Source organism: Armigeres subalbatus, chromosome 2 (assembly GCF_024139115.2).
Source record: "Armigeres subalbatus isolate Guangzhou_Male chromosome 2, GZ_Asu_2, whole genome shotgun sequence".
Taxonomy (NCBI): Eukaryota; Metazoa; Arthropoda; class Insecta; order Diptera; family Culicidae; genus Armigeres; species Armigeres subalbatus.
In genome coordinates this window covers 182135559-182155484 of record NC_085140.1, presented here as the reverse complement: position 1 = coordinate 182155484, position 19926 = coordinate 182135559, and the positions used below count along the sequence as shown (strand labels likewise).

Sequence of the window (19926 nt, the reverse complement as noted above, 5' to 3'; positions counted from 1 at the left end):
GTTCACGTGTAAGTTTGGTCTCGGAAAGGTTGTAATATCTGATATTATATCAATGTGGTAAGAACAAAAATCACGGAAAGAATACATGGAAAATCTGAGATGGATTTTTTAATTCCTGGTATCCAAAATTATACGAAACGTTAAAATTGGACGATTTGTCTAATAAATCATGTTTCGTAAAGCTCGACCTCTGAGAAATGTATTGAGACTTTCTTAGAACTAAGGGGCCGTACACTTATTACGTAAGCAATTTTTCTGGGTTTTTCGACCCCCCCTCCCCCCATGTAAGATTTTTTCCATACAAAAGATTTTTTTATTTCTATGGCGCGTAAGATATCAACTGAACCCCCCCCCTCCCCCCATAAGTGCTTACGTAATATGTGTACGACCCCTAACCGGGAAGTTTTCCGCAAAAACATCATGTAAAAATTTTAACAAAATTACCATACACGCAGTTTTTCAGTCGCACTGATCCTTTAGATTTTTATTTAGAGAAAATCCTGGATAAAAGCTTTTCGAAATAAGAAAATTTCAGTCCGCTCCATTGAATGGATTATTCATCGTTTTTTGCGATATTCTTACAATCAACGGGCAAACACTTTCCGCTCTTTCCTTCATTTGAACCTTCCAGTGGATGAGGTGCGCAACGAACTTCTCTGTACCCGGGCTCATGAATGCCATTCGCTGGAGATTTAGCCACTCGCTCACGACAAGTCGTAGTGAGAAGTCGCAAATTCAAAATCGTAGCTCAACCGGGCACGTGTGTTTTTTCGTCTTCTGCTTCAGTTTTGTGTACTTTTCGCTGTTCTGCCTCATGTTCGTGAACGGATTGTAGATTGAATGCAGATTTAGTGTAGTCGGCCTTGTAACAGCGATCACATCGATTAAGCGTTGTGAGAAGTGAATTAACGTTAGTTTGAAAATTCAAAAGGTGCTATAGACGAGATGTTATCATCGTTGAGTTCCTACATTTGGGGTGGAACCGAGAATGGCAGGTGAGAGAGATGAGCGTAAACCAAACCAAAATAAGAGATGACCTTCACCAGTTTAGGTTGATAATTTGGTAGAAGAGAAAATTGCGAAACGTTTGTTTCCATGTGTAAACCTTCTTCGAATCATCTTCCCCTGAAACTGGTTTTGCTTGCATTACCAGATGTGAGCAATAAAGAATTACGAACTATCGTTCTCGTAATGAATAAAACCGCTTTTTAAGATGTGCCGAGATTCGCAAAAATAATGACAACTATAGGAGGAGATCCCCTAGCGCCGGGCATCTCCCAATACCGGACACTTCTAAAAAACGACACTTCATCATCTTATTTACTATAATAAATGTTATTGAAAAGTCCTTTACCTGCATGGAATATCAGATCCTCATGTTGTAAGCTTTGTACAAAATTTGAAATTGAATAAAAAATGTCATGTTTCGCCGTAAGAAGGTTTGAATCAACAATATTAAAATCAATCGAATGCATTCTGATTATGTCGAAGAGAATCAATACTAGTCATTAAGGTAGCTTAAAAAACACTGTCTATTTTTTTGATGTCGATTCGTTCGGAAAAGGGGCCTTTAGACTAGTTTCAAGTGAAGCTTATTTTTGCATAGGTTAGTACTGCCGTAATCTGACAAAGTGACGTATACGCCATTTTCCAAAAATAGTGTTAACGAGTAGTACTAATCGAGCTCTTTAACAGAAAAATGGAGAACATGCATGTTGTAATTTGGCGCATTCTTCACTTTTTCAGATTACAGCAGAGTAGGACTATGTCGCTATTTGAAATATGACTAGTAGGGTGACTCAATTAGTATGGAATTTTTTTTTTAATTTTTTGATGGTCCGCCCTCTTATTCGGTTCTATTTGATTCCCTGATGCTCTGGACAAAATTTCAGCGAAATCGCGTCAACGTTTGGGCGGTGCTAAACCCGTTGGAAGTTTATATGGAAAAATGTATGCAGAAACATCGAAAAAGAGTGATTTGCAGTAGGACGGCACAATTTACGATGAAGAATAATGGTACTCATTCAGTTCTTGTAGAATTGAATACAGAATGTTATGCTGAGAACCGCTAGAAGATTAGAGTTTATTAGGCAAAGATATTAGCATTTTATTAGAGTGTTGTGTGGATGAATTTATTTGTTTTCAAAGGTAAAAGAAACGAAATTTACTCAAACCCCACTTCAGAGAAATGCGACATTTACTCAGAGTAAAAGTGGCGCCAAACAGAAAAGTGCACCAAAAAGTTTCTGCGAGCCGGGTCAATTCAAATTTCCGCCCTACCTCACACAAGACAGGGCAAACGAATTGTGGTGACAAATAGGTCCTATGCTGAGGGCTAATGTGACAACAAAACGGATCATAGTTAACTCCTTGAAAAAGGCACAATACATGTGTCCGAAACGTCGGATGAAAACATAAAACCCCGTTTTTGATCCCAAAAGACTGAAAGCCAAAACCTCAAACGTCGCCATCTTAGTCGAATCAATTAAGAAATATGTAACTAAGAAAAAAATAAGCTTCACTTGAAACTAGTCTAAAGGCCCTAGGGGGGGAGTAAGCCTGTCATCCACGAACAAATCAAGCCTACCTAAGATGTATTATCCGGGCCTCGCCGCTTTGGGAAAGGCCACCTGGGCCACCAGCTTGGGCAAGTGTAACATTTTCGAACTGGAATCTTGTAGGATATTGGTTAACCTACACTACTGCTGACTAACGAAAAAAATGTGGGATTGTTTATTTACATTTGCTTCATACTACATGCAGAGGAGGCGCGATGCACCGCATATTACCCCCCTGAAAGGCCCCTTTTCCGAACGAATCGACAACGTTTCATACGGAACAGTTGACATCCCTTCTGGTGAATAATGATATTTTTGGGTTTCTAAATGCTACAAATGACTGACAGGTGTAAGTGTTTGTCCCAGGTGGTATTTTAATAAATGAACGGCCTGCACATCAGGGATGCCAGATTTGAAGACATGTCTTCAATTTGAAGACATTTGAATCTCTGTGAAGACATTTATCTCGTGAAGACATTTTGAAGACTTTTCAAAATATTTGAAGACTTGTATATTTATTTGAAGATATTTGAAGACAATCAATAAAGCAAACAACCCTAGTAACATTTTAGTTTTATACTGGGTTCAAAAGACTCTTGTAGAGCAAAAAAATGGTTTTCGTGACCGTCATAAAACCAAAAATGTTACTTGGGAAATAGAAAATACAATTTTATTAGATGTTTATAAATTCTGCGACTTCTATATGTAAATTATATAAATATTACAAAAGTTATAATAGTCTTTGCTCTTTGTCTCGGGCTTAGAATCTCAAAACTCATGAATGATTCAAATCAACCGTGAGTTAATAAACGCATTTTCAGACCTTGTTAAAAAAATCCTGATGGCAGCATTAGTTTGAATAACCCATTTGAATCATCGTAAGTTTTCTTTTATTCTCCTACGTAAAAACCGATAATTGACGTTCGTCTCGCATAGAAGAATGGATACTCTTGCATGTTTAAACAATAAATTGCCAGCAAATTGGTTTCAAACGCTTTTTAGAGCAAAATTGTTTTATGGCAAATGAGTGGAATTATGCGTTTTGGCATGAAATACTCAGGCGTGATGCAAATCTGTAAATTCGCAAACGAGTTCGCTCGTGCGGGAGAGCTCGATGAGTGAGTTTTATGAATGATTTTACCAACACTGCGGAACAGTTGACATCCCTTCTGGTGAATAATCATATTTTTGGGTTTCTAACTGCTTCAAATGACTGACAGGTGTAAGTTAAGATCCCTACTGGGTATTCTTCGAACAAATATTTGCAATAATTCCATGTGGAAATTCAGTTAAAATATCCGGTGGATTTTTAACCAAAGACTCAGTAGAAAATCCAGGGGAAACTCGTTATCTTGTGAAAATTTAAAAAAATATCTTGAATTCTAACAAAAGAGAAATAAACATTATTCTACATCAGTAAAACAAGGAAGTTGTTTTGAATTTACATAAATACCTATTGGATTTTAAAATTTCTCGCTGATAATCATAACTAATACATAACTAATAATAATACATTTGAAGACATTTTTAAACGACTGTGAAGACATTTGAAAATATCATCTGGCATCCCTGCTGCACATTTCACTAACAGCAAGGAGTACACTGCCAGTAAGGCTGTCCCTGTCAGTTATTATTTTTCAGAGTCAGAATCATGTTTTAGGTGCTCACTGGCAGTGGGTAAATTGGGATTAGGCTTGTGGTGGAACCAACGAGCTACATAATTGGAACCTGCGGTTACTCGGCTTGAATGGCACAGCATTCAACCAATAATAAAACGATCCGATAGAATTTCAAGTTGTCGGCAGACAGCTATGCAACACTGGAACTGTTAGTGCTCCTTCACAGATGAAAGGGTATGAATACTACACCCTCGACGCTGCCACGGAATAAGTGGTGACATTGATTTTTTGTACAGAAATCAAAGAAGTTCTGGTACTGGACTCTAGTTTTTTCTAACATTTATAATTTGTAAAAGAGGTAGCAGTTGTTGTATGAGCAAAAGCCCCTGCTTCTAAAACCAACCTATCATGTGCATTGTGACCAGTGTACGATCTTCTTCTTCTTCTTATTGACATTACATCCCCACACTGGGACAGAGCCGCCTCGCAGCTTAGTGTTCATTGAGCATTTCCACAAATATTAACTGCGAGGTTTCTAAGCCAGATTGCCATTTTTGCATTCATATATCATGAGACTAACACGATGATACTTTTTTGCCAAGGAAAGTCGAGACAATTTCCAATCCGAAAATTGCCTAGACCGGCACCGGGAATCCCTCAGCATGGTCTTGCTTTGTAGCCGCGCGTCTTACCGCACGGCTAAGGAGGGCCCCTAGTGTACGATCTCAACCCTAAAATAAGCAACATTATTTCGTTTATCACATGGTAATTGTTGCAAGTGTAATGAATTTGCAGAAATGCAGTTTACCTTTTAGAACAGCGTTGCTGATAAGAAATTCACACCGCGTACCTGCAAGTGATGCACTCTGAACAACGCAGAACAGCGATTATAAACATTCTTTAAATATGTATCCATTTAAACTTGAACATTGTAGGAAGTATCCGGCCAGTAAATGGTAACATAATCCACAGAGAACAGACGTTCATCTTCATTTGAGTGCTTGTGAAAAAGTTTGTACTGGTCACTGGTACTGGTAGTTAAGATAATAAAAATTGTAACAATTTAATTAGATTTAACAAAAACATTACTAATATATTTTCAATTGAACAAAACTATAACTTTATGTGTTGGTGATGTTGGGATGAAAATAGTGTAAAAAAATACAAAATTATTACAAATGATGTTATTGAAAAGAACAACGTTCGCACTGGTTCTTGTTTTGCTATACGTATTAATTATATCACATTGTGTTATAATCATGGTCATGGTATGACGATCATGGAATTTTCTTTTCTTCATTAGCAACCGAGAATTTACTACAAAATTTATTGCCGATTTTGTTATTTGAAGCACATATTGATATAAATATGAATTATGATGATAATCTTCCGAGAAAAGTGAAAAAGCGCTCAGAAATGAAGGCTCATCATTTTTTAAAAAGGTATATTTTTAAATTACACCCTATTCTGCTTTTACACGGCTGTGTAAAGAATCCCAGATTAAATTTTTACAAAGTTGTTTCTATCGAATATTGAAGTTTTCAGTTCAATTTTTACACAGAACGCAAAATCGGGTGTAATATAATTTATTTTATCTCTTTCGTACGCAAAGTGTACTTGAAGGCTATAAGAACACTTCGAAACTGAATTGTTAACAGGTGAATCCGAAAGCCATAGTATTATATGCCAATTGGCACATTTGAAGTTTTAACTTATTGGAAGCTTTCTTTCACCATTCGAATATGTATTAAATTGTGTGGGAACTGGATGAGTTTCATAGCATCTAATCGTTAATAACTCCGGTAGGCATCAACGTACTGAGGTGATGTATGTATGTGTTTGCGTGCGTGTGTGTTTTTTTAATCACTAAGGGAGTGGGGTTGTCAAAAGGGGCAGCAGGGACTATGTCCAAGGGCTTGACGACCCCTCCCCATGGCCACTGCGAGTTAGGGGGCCTGCCTAGGATGTGGTGGGGTTTGACAGTGGGCTCTGTTGAACCTCTGCAAAAAGCTGCATGTGTCTATATAGGCAGGCCCTATCAAACCCAGTCAACACATGAAAGTATATGGTGTCGTGTAGGCTGTTGAAGTGGAGGCGATATAGGTGCTTCTCCATACAACATGTATGTATATCGTGTATCAATATCGTCTCCAATTTAGCATCTTGTATTGCACTATGTACGACTTTATATTGACTGAAAAGCGACAGTGTGCCGCTCAAAGCACACAAGCCCAACACGAGTGCCAACCGGCACATCAGGATTAATACCAGTGAGATCCTGATTACGTTATACTGGTCACGGCAAGCGACAAACACACGCGCGAAAGTAATGCAAAATAAACGACATGTAAAATAAACGTAAATTAACAAAATATGTCTGGCTGAACATTCTTATTTAACGTCAAATAGAGATAACATAATTAGCTTTCCGATTACTATCAATTTGGTTGAACAGCCGTGATTATTACTTTATTTTCAATTTAAATCCCGTTTCTTTTTTACTTTCCTTGCGTTGAAGAAATGATGCCGCGGGTGCCTCATCCGAAATTCAAATGAACAATCGCTCATTTTGAGCGATTAATTGTTTATTCTCGCGAAGGATAAACAATTGAACAAATCAAGGAAATGCTAATACTGTAGTATAGAAGTTGCATAGTCACATCACTTTCCATGGTGAATCCCGATCTATGTTACTGATTACCCCACCCAACTAACACAACTTCCTTCCCGTGGTAATTGTGGAGATGCAGAGGTATTCTCGGTCTCTAGTAGCAACAATAACCACACACTAACATTCCCTTCCTTCCCCAACTGACTGTAAGGACTTGACCGGCGCCGTTATTGATCAACATTTGAGAGCTGCTGAAACGTGCACTTCGAGAATAGATGGTAAACCCCAACCACTAATCACTTGGATCGTAGTGCAATTTCCAGTTCTGAGCAATCACGGAGTAGCAACCATTGATATGTACAGTCAGTCTAAGCTAAGCTAAGCTAACTAAGGGAGTGGGGTTGTCAAAAGGCTGATCCACTAAACCCACCGAAGTAACGAAAAGTTAATTGAGTTACCCTCTCATATAATGCTTTGATCCCCAGAACTACATTCCAATTATTATGTTTGGAGGATAGGCTGTACTAAAGGTACTCATTCCAAAACGACACTTCTGAGCCCTTTGGCTCCCTTGTTTGTGCCAGTAAACACACACAAGCCTTGAGCCCTTAAGCTTAAGCTTTTTATCTTTTCCTTGTGCCATTCAGCACCACATCTTTTTTTTAATCCATTTAGCTCTCTACGTACTCGCAAGTTACTCAGATAGTCCCCGGTGGCGGAAGCTCCTACGATACCGACGACCCGCATCCGTGGAAGGCTATTACATTACCAACAATACGCATTCATCTGGTCAACATATTCATAGATCAGCTCAAGTCCTACGCACTTTCTCACTTCAACGGGTGACCGGCCGACTGCAGATATGGATCGATTCGGTTCAATGGTGCCCCGACGACCCGACGCCGGTGCATTCGCACGCTACGGTCTACTCAGCTGGCTGGGTCGAGCCTACTCCGAGAACCGAGTTTCGATGCCCTTGAGCCATTCAGATCCCACCTTTTCCGTTGAGACATTTAGTTGCCGCCTCGGTCGCGATCGCGAACCGCCATGTTCCGCGGCTATGCGCTCGCCGAAACCTGACAACGTTGGTAGCAGGCACTGGCTTTTCTTTCATTATGGACATATATCTTCTGCGGGCGGAGTACTCATGGTCCGCTATCCGCAATGGCGTCGTGCTGCTGCTTCGTGCGCCAACTTCGTTATAGGATGTCGGCTATCCTGGACGTCACTCTTGCGACTGTTGTGGGTACTGGCACACTCCTCGAGCAGTACAAGTCAGACAAAAATGGTTGCAGCAACTTTTTTTTTGAGTGACCCTCCGCTCTCCCCCACACCAAAGAGCTCGACTTGAGCCCCTTGGTAATGGACACTCAATTCTCAGCCACTGGCAACACATGAAAAAATAAAGAGGATACTTAACAAACTACTACGTGGCTGAGAATAAATAAGTAAATAAACAAAGAAATACGAACAAGAAAAAAATATCTTAGAAATGCTTCTAGTGGATCGAATATCCTTTTAAAGAAGCATTTTTTTACTACTACTAATAATTAATAAATATGACTATAAAATTAAATTTAAATTAGAAACAAAAATATTTAATTGTTTGATGACGGTTTACGAAAAAGGAAGACAAAAAACATGCTGAAGATTAGATTAATAAATTTGAAATTTGGTGTTTTAAATAAGATTTTACTTTAGTTTTGAAAGATGAACAGTTTGTTACTTGCTGAAGATTTCTAGAGAGAATATTAAATCTGGCAGGTCCGATGATGGAAAAACGTTTTTGCCCAAAATTAGAATACGCACGAGGTTGTGTGAGATGAAAAGCCTGTCTAGTGATATAAGACCTACACACACAGCAAAAATGTTTAAATTTCAACGACGTGTAAACAGATTGAAATTTCCATTAAAATCGATGCACATATTCAGAGCATCAAAAAAGATGTAAAATTAAACGAACTCTCATTTATTTTTCAATTGCTGTAAAAATATGTCAATATGAATTTATTTTTCCATCAACAAAACTTTAATTTCAAACGATCGTGCAAATTTAAACCTGCATTAGTTAATTGTCAAAACAACATGGTGGCATCGTGCGTTGCATTTAGTTACTCTGGAAAGTAGGGATTTTTTGTCCCAAATAACCCGTTCAAGCTAAGGATAAACGATGTTGAACAACTACGTTAATGGTAAGCATAAATTGCATGATTGTTCATTTTATGAAATTCATGACTTTCTTATTTACAGCTAGTAGTTTTGCTCCAGCTGCTTTCGATTTCGGCTATAGGGAGAGGAGTAATTGCAGCTCAATCAAATGTGCATAGCAGTGGAAAGAATTACGACACCATGTCATACATTAGACCTTGAATGAATCATTAGAAAGACTTTATATAACTTTTTTTTAATTTGACTTGAAATAAAACAAAGTGAAATAGATTATTTCTTCTGATTATTATTTCAATTGGATTATATTATATAAGAGGTGGCGATAGAAGGGCGATTAAAAAATAGATTTAATTTTACATGCTTTGAAATCATCAAACGTGTAAAATTCAACGATGTTTTTTGATGCTCCAAATATGTGCATCAAAATAAACGTAAATTTACACAAAAATTCTAACTGTGTAGGTTCTGTACTAAGAATGATATTATGTAGTGCAGTAGGATTATGTAAGATATTGTGAACCATGTGCAAGGTTTGCTGTTCACACAACCCTAATATTGGTAACACATTATGAGGAAACTCTGTATATAAACGAACAGTTGAAAACAAGTATGGTAAATTATAAATTACTTTTAGTGAACGATTTTGTAGCGTTTGGAGTTTCTTCAACTTAGATTTACATGCTCTACCCAGAGCCGTAGCGTGGATTCCCGGCGCCCTTGGCGAACTCTTTTTTGGGCGCCCCTCTCTTACTAAGGAAAAAATGTGCGATGTTTAACACGAAAAAGTAAGTTTTAAAAGTTAAGTGTTTGGAAGATACTGCAGATGCTCCTAAAAAGTTTTGAAAGAGACCTTGCAGAGTCGTGGCCATTTCTAGATCTTCGTATAGAATCTGTAAAAACATCCAGATTATTAAGATTCTTGAAAGTTCTTCACCCATTATGTCTTTCAGCTCATACTGTCCATAACGACAGTTTCTTGCACTCAATTGAAGGAACTGACGTACTTTAAAGTACATCCTGAGAAAAGAGATTTGAAAATCATGACAAAATTGTACAAAACTCTGAAATGGATCGATCGAAGGTCAAGATCGCTATCGGAGCTATTCGGATCAAGAACAATCCTACTTCCGAATCGAAATAGGATGCAAGAGGGCCACGTGGTGAAGAAGGGCGATGAATGTGTTGATAGCACGTGATATTCGTATTGCTATTTTTTTTTTGCTAATTTACGAGAACCTTTAATAATGATAAACAAAGTAGTCATTTTAGCAAGGTAAATTATTGATGATTTCCTCTTGATTATCAATCATCATTTATCACACCAAACTGTTAAATCTTTGAAACCGCAATTTGCTACATTGGTAAAAAAAAAACATAGACTAAGAGAAATCACTCAATTCAGTTACGCCCTCATGATTCTAAACGCGAGATTAGAGTGAAAACGCCCTTGGAACAAATGTTCAAGTACACGGAAAACTGTGGTTTCTAAGAGCATCTCCACGGGAGTCCTCATCTGGGTCCCTATCGCTATTTCCGGACCCTATAAAGGGGCCCACTTCTATACCGGTAGTATCTAAATGGGAATGTAAAATAAGAACGCAACTCAAAATTTGCTGTGGGTTTCCAAATTTAGCGCCCCATACTGGGTTGCTAAATTTCTATACAGGGTTGTTATTTTGTGAAACGTTACTTTAGTATTGATTGAAAATAGCACAAAATCTGTTTTTCTTTTACAAAACAAATTCGGCGTATGTAATTAAATAGCGAGAAATATTCAAATTTTCGGATCACGTACCCTAGTTCAACGAATTACCAATTCAAGTAATTACTGTAATAGATCAAAAACGACGCCCGCTAGAGCCCACAATATTCATGGATTCTCCTTGGAAAAAAAAACCTACTGTTTTCTTTTTTTTTTTGCTAGTTATTCCAAGGAGGAGGTCTTCCAAGAATCCCTCAGAAGGTTCTATAATGATCGTTCAGAATGTTCTTCAAGAAGTTCCGCCAGAAAATTTCCCGCAAGTATCTCAAGGCATCATGCACGCGTACAAAAAAGGATGAGATTGAGCAACGACTGCTACGCGCACATACACCTGTGTTCAGAATAATAGCAGCGGAAGCCGTTTTTCATACAAAATGGTCAACTTTGACAAGCTGTAACTTGGTACCCTGATTACCGATTGAGCTGCTATTTTTTTGAACAATTTGACCTAGCGCGTAATTTTTGAACGCGTCATTCGAAAAAAATCATACTTAGTATGTGTAAATTTCAACATATTTGTAGTTCACTGCCAAAATTTTAGCTCAATCGGTCATCGGGGTACAAAGTTACAGCCTGTCAAAGTTGACCTTTTTGTACGAAAAACGGCTTCCGCTGCTATTGTTCTGAACACAGGTGTAAAATTTAGCACACGCGAGTCTCACGAAGCTTGTGTACCTCACATTAACATTGGTGAGTCGCATTGAGACATCTCAATATGATCAGCTCACGCGTTGTTTGCCATGGCAAACCTTTGCAAACAACAGTAGAGGCACGTAAAACAGCTTGGGCGGGAAATTTTCATTCAATAATATAAGTAACTCCAGTTATACATTCCTAGCGCATGGGATGAGTCTCATGAAACGTACATTGAGATACGCTCACTCAGTTATTTTATGCGCGCTAGCTTTTCTCGTCGCACAGAATCGATGCTACGTGAGCTTTTGTAGCTCATGGCACACTGTCTCATCCATGTACACACGAGAATTGAGAGACTACCGTGCGGGACCGAAATCCGTACAGCACCGAAATCCGTCCACCTCATGAGATATCAATCAATTAAAGGGGGTTAAAGGTAATTAATGTAGAAATAATTTATCTTATCTTGTTCAGATTCTTGACAGAAAGCTTTTAGGGCATAGAAATGGGAAGAAGGCTTTGAAATTAAAACAAAAAATCAAAAACAAATCGCCACCCACCAAACGCGGAGTTTTTGCCGCCATTTTGTTTTCGGGTAGAGCATAATTGCTCCAAAAGTAACTGTGTTTTAATTGCTAATTGCGAATAATTACATAAGATAAGCGGAATACAAGTCGAATGGATCGCTTCTCAAGGTGCGTATCGAACTATTTACAGTGGTAGTTTAGTCAATCAGACTGCTTCAATTTAAATATTTAGGTAAAAAATAGCTGTACGGATTTTGATCCTTTGATTCGAAATCCGTCCACGGTGGACGGATTTCGAGTCAGGAGTAGTTGATTTTATTCATTATTTTATCACGTTTTTCGTAGTTTTGAATGAGTAAATGCGAAACACTTCAAAAGTAGAAGCCTCCATGCTCCTGTGTCAATGACAAACGTTTTATTTACATTCGATTCCTATTTTCTAATGACTTTTTCATATACTAAGGTGCTTAAGTGTACGGATTTCGATGCCCCACAGTATGGTATTTCATTTCTGTCCCCCCTTCAATAAGATTAGCGATAAAGACTCCCGTGGAGGTGCTCTAAACGCTGGCAATTTCGGGAAAATTGGCTGTCACTTACACAGTATAAAAATGTTACAGCATATATGATGTAACAAGAAGGCTCCGTTCGATTCGACTCATTTTTCCATCAAATTTTAAAATTACAGGTCGTCGTTACTATGGAGCTTGTATTAAATATTGCGAACAAGAAAAAGTTGTATGTAAAATTAAAGGCTATTGAACACAAAAATGTGGGTTTAAAGATTTACATAGCGTGTAATTTTGAGAATTTTTAACTGTATAGCTTTCGTGAAACCGAGTGCACAACACAACGTCGGAAATAATCACACATCAATCATTCACAAATATCAAATAACTTTTCTAATATGTGATTTTTAGACTTTTTCTTGGTCCTTTGTCTCCGGGTTCGAAATAAACCAAATTAATAATATATTGATTTGAGATTAAAGAAATATTCCTTGTTTGCTCTAAATTACTCAAAATATTGTCACTATAAACCTTTGTACTTTGTAGTCGGTTTGTTATTAATTGGTCCTTAAACTAAAACAATTCTTGATTTCGGCGCCCCATGAGGGCTGGCGCCCTTGGCGGGGGCCAACCCGGCCAACCCCACACAGATAGAAAAATCCACTGAAATATACGCTAAAAATCATGCACATAAATGGAACGCCATTATTAGCGTAATTCCACACGGGATATAGCCTGAATGTTTATAATATTTGACGTGAATCGTCAATATAGCATGCAAGTTGTAAGCAATCTTGTTAGGAAGAGGACCATTTCAGCGTAGAATTGCGTAAATTTCCGCATGTTAAGTTTTACGCGCTGTTTACTTTTCATTATTTTTTTCTGTGCACGCTACGGTGCTGGCTCTACCCCATGCAATTATTAAATAACTTATTATCAATTCAGTGCAAAGCCGAGTTATAGCCGCTAACAAAGTTGGATTTTTCTCACAATCCATACGTTAAACCTAACTTCGGAAGTGGTGCGCTGTTTTCATTTGGTGATGTGCTATACAGCGCACCACTTCCGAAATTAGGTTTAACGTATGGATTGTGAGATAAATCCAATTTCGATAGCGGCTATAATTCGGTTTTCTACTGAATTTATAATAAATGTTAATGGATATGAGCAAAATAAAACAAAAGTAAAGTTTTACGTGGAAGGAAACTGCTAAGTCGTTTCAAAATACCACACATACTAGAAATTTTATCAGATACTTTCTTGATATGATTATCCCATGATAACGTGCAGTCAAGGTAAACGCCCAAATACTTGAAAACTTCTACACTTTCAATAGTATCATTACCAATCATTAAAGGTGGAGTTATTGGCCTAGCTTTTCGGGGAGATCGTATATTTGGATATCATATATTTGGTTTTATTCAAATTTAACGAAAGTAAATTGCATGAAAAATACGCTTTAAGTAACTGCAAGTCCTCATTTATATTTCGAACAATGAGCTCTGAATTAACATTCGCATAGAATAGTGCAGTATCGTCAGCAAATAACCTTGGCGTGCCTTTTAATTTTTTTCTACAAATATCGTTTATGTAGATCAGAAAGAGTAGCGGCCCAATGTTACTACCTTGGGGAACTCCTGTGCAGATTTCTCTAAGAGAACTTATTGCACCATCGAATGACACAAATTGCATCCTATTACTTAGGTAACTGCACAATATTTCATTGGCTATTCCTCTAACTCCATACATTTCTAGTTTTCTTAGCAAAATATTGTGGTCCAAAGTATCGAATGCCTTTTCAAATCAAGAAACAAGGCACCAATTAACCGTTTGTTATCAGTTTCTTCTAATATATTGTCGACGAGCTCAGTGATAGCTACTGTAGTACTGCATCCATTGCGAAAACCATATTGTTTGTTATACAATACATTATGTCGGTCGAGTAAGTTACAAGTCTGGTAATTAAAAGTTTTTCAAAAATTTGGCTGAACACTGGAAGGGTTGAAATAGGCCGATAATTATCTTATTTATTTATTATCAGACTAAGGCCGGAGTGGCCTGTGCTGCACATAAAAGTCTTCTCCATTCAGCTCGGTCCATGGCTGCACTTCGCCAACCACGCAGTCTGCGGAGGGTCGCAAATCGTCCTCCACCTGATCGATCCGCCTTGCCCGCTGTGCACCTCGCCTTCTTGTTCCCGTCGGAGCATTGTCGAGAACCATTTTCACCGGATTACTGTCCGACATTCTGGCTACGTGCCCAGCCCACCGCAGTCTTCCGATTTTCACGGTGTGAACGATGGATGGTTCTCCCAACAGCTGATGCAACTCGTGGTTCATTCGCCTCCTCCACGTACCGTCCGCCATCCGATAATTATCTATTTCACTTGAATTTCCAGATTTAAATATAGGCACTACTTTTGCGGTTTTAGGCAATCAGGGTATAATCCAGTTTGGATGATTATGTTAAAACAGTCGGTGAGAATTCTTGAAAATGAAGGAACATTATTTCTTACTATTTTAATTGGAACGCAATCTGGGCCAGCACTTTTGTTCATATTTAATTCATTTATTATTAAAATTACTTCATTAACTGAAGCCGGGTAGATATACAACGATTCCGGTATCGGGTTAATGTAACGTAAAGGATTTTCAGTTGTAGCAGCAATTTTTTTCAGCCAGCTATTAACCAATAGTTTAAAAGTGTTCATTGAACGCCTCACAAATCTGTTTACTGTTTGTAATATCATCACCATTAATAATGAAGCAGGTTTACATTGATTTTTGGATTTACCCAAGATCGAATTTATGGATTTCCACAATTTGGTTTGGAATGTGGTGTATTATTCAATAAATTCTCGTAATATCTTTTTTTAGCCATAGAAGTAAAAAAGTCAAACCGTGGCCAAAACTATTTCTTTCTGTTATTTAGGCTTATTGTGGCCTAGGATGAAATAATAATTTTAAATTATAAGTGAAATGCAATTTGTCTGCAATCTATCCACCTTACAGTGTAAAATCGGTAAAACCGTCAAAATAATTAAGTTTTTTATCTAATAAAATCCCGTGCTTCAACTTCTTGAACGTATTGGTTTTAAAATGCGTAAATTTCACAAGCAAGAAACCCGTGATTAAAAGTTACCGTGACAATCCATTAACTACTCTTTTACCTAGGACGTCCTAAACCATCGAATCTTCCCCTAATTTTACAACTTAAAATCTACAGCTGAGGCATTCCACGGGGGCATGTCAGTCGATCCTGAGCGACCATTTCGAAAATATTTGAAACTCTGCACAGTTTTTCAATTTCATCTAAATCGTCATTTTTCGATATCAAATCTTCATATTGAGTCACGACTAACTTTTCAAAAGGGTGTATGTGAAAATGGTTCAAAAATATTTAAAAAGCTGCACAGCAAAAACGGAATGTTCGATTGTTATGATTTTTTCAGCAAAGTTAGACAACTAAATGGTGATTCTTAAGAAAATGTGCACAGTAAAAAAACATTTTTTTGCCTTTAAAAATATCATTTTTGTCACAAAAACTCAAATATCTCAAAACCCTATCCTTTTTCGAACGTAATTTTTTAGGAAAACGGTCCATTATATTAGCTATCTACCATAAAAATGTGGTGATGGAAAACGAGTAAAGGAAAAAGGTATGACATTACATACATTTCGCAATTTTCACATTTAGTAAAAAATTTTTTTCTGTGTAAGTTATTTCGAGAATTGCAGTTTGATGCAGATTTTATTGTTAAGGGACGTGATTTAAACAAGTTGTTTTCATGATATTTTGATTTAATTATTCATAGCATCTATAAGAAACTTAGACACGATCCAGTGTTGTGATCAAAAGTATTGATAGTGTCATAATTTTCATTGCACGTGACTGGCGAAATAGTGTTAATAGTGTTGAAACCTGTTGATAATAACGTTGATAGAAACATATCAGAAATGTTATTTTTAAGACAAAAGCTGCAAAATCAAAGATTTATATACACGTGTACGTCTATAGTTTACCTGCAAAAAATATACCTCTTAGAGAATAGACTTTATGATCGGGAGGAAACGGGTATCTTCAACAACAACAAATGCATGATAGGTACATACCATGACAATGCTCACGAAAAAGCAAAAAATTACTACTACTAAGGTTGTTAAAGATCTTATAGTAATTTTTTCTTCAGTCAAGCAAATGACACCAAACTAGTCAGTAAAAACTTAAAAGTGATTTTGTTTATTGAAATATTACGAACAACATGAGTAGCCGCTTTCTCAACTGTTGTAGGCCGTTTGATGGAAAAAAGTGTTCAAAAGAGTTACGAAATCTCACCGAAAGCACCATAGATAAACTGAAAGCGACTGGTTATGCTCCAATGTCCACATTGAATACAAATTTACGCATTTGCACGTCCTGCCGTCTAAACGTTGACAAAAGAGCAATCTGTATATCATCGGTTGAGCAGAGCGCAGGAAGTTCGAAAACGACAGCAACTGAGGAATTGCCAGATGTATCGACAACAACTGAGGAATTACCAGAAGTATTAAGTGCTGAGAGCCTTGCCACCGTACCATCAGCGAAATCTGTTTCAACAAATCAATCGGAAGATGTGTGTATCCAAAAGGTCAACATCGAACGCTTTAACGAGGGCATAGCTGGGATAAAAGTGACCTGATTAAATGGAGTAAGATGGACTACGTTTATTACCCGGAGAAAAAATACCGTGAAATAAACGAAGCTGTACGAAGAAACCTCTTCAAATTAGGACCTGATGATGTGGAAAATACAGACTACGATGAGGTAATTATAAATATGAAGGAAAGGTTCTCGAATGCAGCCACGACAAGGAAAGAAAAATTATTGATTTTGTCGATGCTGCCAAGTTCGTGGTCTATTCAGGATGCCATTGATGAGTTCAAAACCAATAGAAATACAGTAAAAGAGGCAAAACAATTGAAGAATAACTGTCTTTCAACCAAAAATACTAGGTCTAGTACTGCATTAACAGATGAGACAAAAGAAATAGTAGTTCAATATTTTGAAGATGATGAAGTAAGTCGAGCTATGCCTGGTCAAAAGATTATGTATCAGTAAAAAAGATGGAAAGCGTCAAGCAATCCAAAAACGATTAATGATGACGACTTTGAAAGAAGCGTACACACGCTTCAAGGAAATTCACGATAATATTAAAATAGGTTTTTCCTCATTTGCAAGCCTTCGGCCAAGGCAATGTAAGCTTCTTTCCAATTCAGGAACACATAATGTGTGTGTGCACAACCCATGAGAATATTAATCTTATTTTACATAGTTTGAAAAGAATCAATTTAACAAAGGATATTAAAACTGGTAGTCTTTGTGTGAAAATACAACATCAAATTGCTATCTACGATCTTGTTCGGATTGTCCAGATTCTTCATCATTGGAAAATACTTTATTCGCTGAGTTTGAAGAAAAATATATTGATCAGTTATCATTTGAGCAATGGGTGACCACGGATAGGTGTGACATAGAAACTATTGTAAAACCTGTAGATGAGTTTGTGTCATATTTTTGCTTGAAATTAGAAAGTTTAATCCCTCACGATTTCATTAAAACAGAACAATCCAGCTTTTTAAAAAATAAATCCTCCTAACACTCACCAATGCGCTCGTGTAGAGTTTTAATCCCGGTCATACGGCGGACCTCAAAAGTTAATGTTCTGGGGGATTGTTGAAGATTGTCATCAGAAACTTGTTTTGAACTCGTTGTAGTTTCAGATGATGAGACCACCATGCCGTATTCTATCACGACGAGGATAATTTGCTGGTAGTTAGAAAGCTTATTTTCAGGGACAATGTCGACGAACGGTTGTTCAAAGGGTACTGTAGTTTTAATCAAACGTTACATTTGGCACTGTTTCTTTTTTTTAACTAAAATCAAGCTTGCTGTTGAGAGTCCAGCAAAGGTAGTCGACCTCATTGGCCCAATCTACTGTTGTGCCATTGAGGGTAATTTTACAATCCTCAGGCGAAACATGTTGGGGGATTTTACGTTGGGGAAGATGATGATGTAGAGAGAACCTTTACAGCAAATTTTATAATTTTCGTTTGTAGCCGTTCACTTATCTATATAAATTCTCCCAATCGGAACTCAAATAATTCAAAGGGTTCAACTTACCTTCAATTTAAGTGAGTGAGTGAAGGTATATGGGCATTCCATTCGCGTTCTAGCAAAGTAACTGGCTTAGTTCAGTTCATCTACTCAACCGTGACGTAGAGTTGAACACCGAGTAGTCTCTGCTATGTATATCTATTGCATTCTGTAAACAGATCTAAGATGTTATCTTCGAATCTGATAATAAAGTACAGTATGGTCCAATCGTGTGTGTTCATCAAAATAAGCAGAAACCATCTTATATTTTTCGTTTGATTATTCTATCAAAAAATAAGATGTTAATCAAAATTTGAAATGGTACTTATAGTAAATTAATTGCTCGATTTTTTTTAATTATTTGCAGTCCTCTAGACGAAGTTACTTTTACCATTAATGGAAAATCATACACTGGTAAGTACTGTGCTGCTGTGCAAAAAAAGCAATGACAGTAATAAACTTCTAACGATATACCGATACCGCATTATGATTGCATATCTACTTGATAATTACCCTCCAGAGCAATCACAGTCATCGTGACCGGCAAAACAAGCTAATGCAGTAACGTCTCTTCCATTCACTATTGCAGTAAACGCCAAAACCGTCCCGGTCGACACCTCTTTGAATACATTCATCCGCAATCATGCCCATCTCAGCGGAACAAAGTTCATGTGCCTGGAGGGCGGCTGCGGGGCTTGTGTCGTCAACGTGAATGGCATCCATCCCATAACCAAAGAAAAAGCATCTTGGGCGGTGAATTCCGTGAGTATTTGAAATTACGTATTATTAAAACCAAAAAAATCACTATTCGTTTACTCGTAGTGCCTTTTCCCGATTTTCTCTTGCCATGGCATGGAAATTCTCACCATCGAAGGCATTGGCGGAAAGAAGGACGGCTACCATCCGACGCAGCAGCGACTGGCACACTTCAATGGAACCCAGTGCGGATACTGTTCTCCGGGCATGGTTATGAACATGTACAGTCTGCTCGAAGCAAAGAAGGGCCGGGTTTCGATGCAAGAGATTGAGAATTCCTTCGGTGGAAACATATGTCGATGCACCGGATACCGTCCGATATTGGACGCCTTCAAGTCGCTGGCGGTGGATGCAGATGAAAAACTGGTGCAGGCTTGTCAAGATATTGAAGAATTGCCGAAGGTTTGTCCCAAAACGGGTAATTCGTGCGCAGGGAAGTGCTCGTCGGTTGATCCGAAAGTAGTCAGTAAACAGCCAGTTCGAATGGTGTTCGAGGGTGGCAGCGAGTGGCATAAAGTGTACAATTTGAATGATATCTTTACTGTTTTCGATCAGATAGGGGAAAAACCGTACATGCTTGTCGCTGGAAACACTGCTCACGGTTTGTAAAACCAATTTGATTCCCTATCAATATGACCAAAATTTTA

At 37.7% G+C, this 19926-nt stretch overlaps 1 protein-coding gene across 1 annotated transcript in view; it reads left to right on the top strand.

Moving 5' to 3' along the window:
* The first annotated feature begins 690 nt into the window (after positions 1 to 690).
* Positions 691 to 19926, top strand: part of LOC134211350 (uncharacterized) — a 39187-nt gene continuing 19951 nt past the window's right edge. The window contains exons 1-4 of the mRNA XM_062688128.1: positions 691 to 995; positions 18891 to 18937; positions 19113 to 19285; positions 19346 to 19880. Coding sequence (XP_062544112.1) covers positions 946 to 995; positions 18891 to 18937; positions 19113 to 19285; positions 19346 to 19880 — 805 coding nt within the window. The 5' untranslated portion in view covers positions 691 to 945. The remainder of the gene's footprint in view (positions 996 to 18890; positions 18938 to 19112; positions 19286 to 19345; positions 19881 to 19926) is intronic.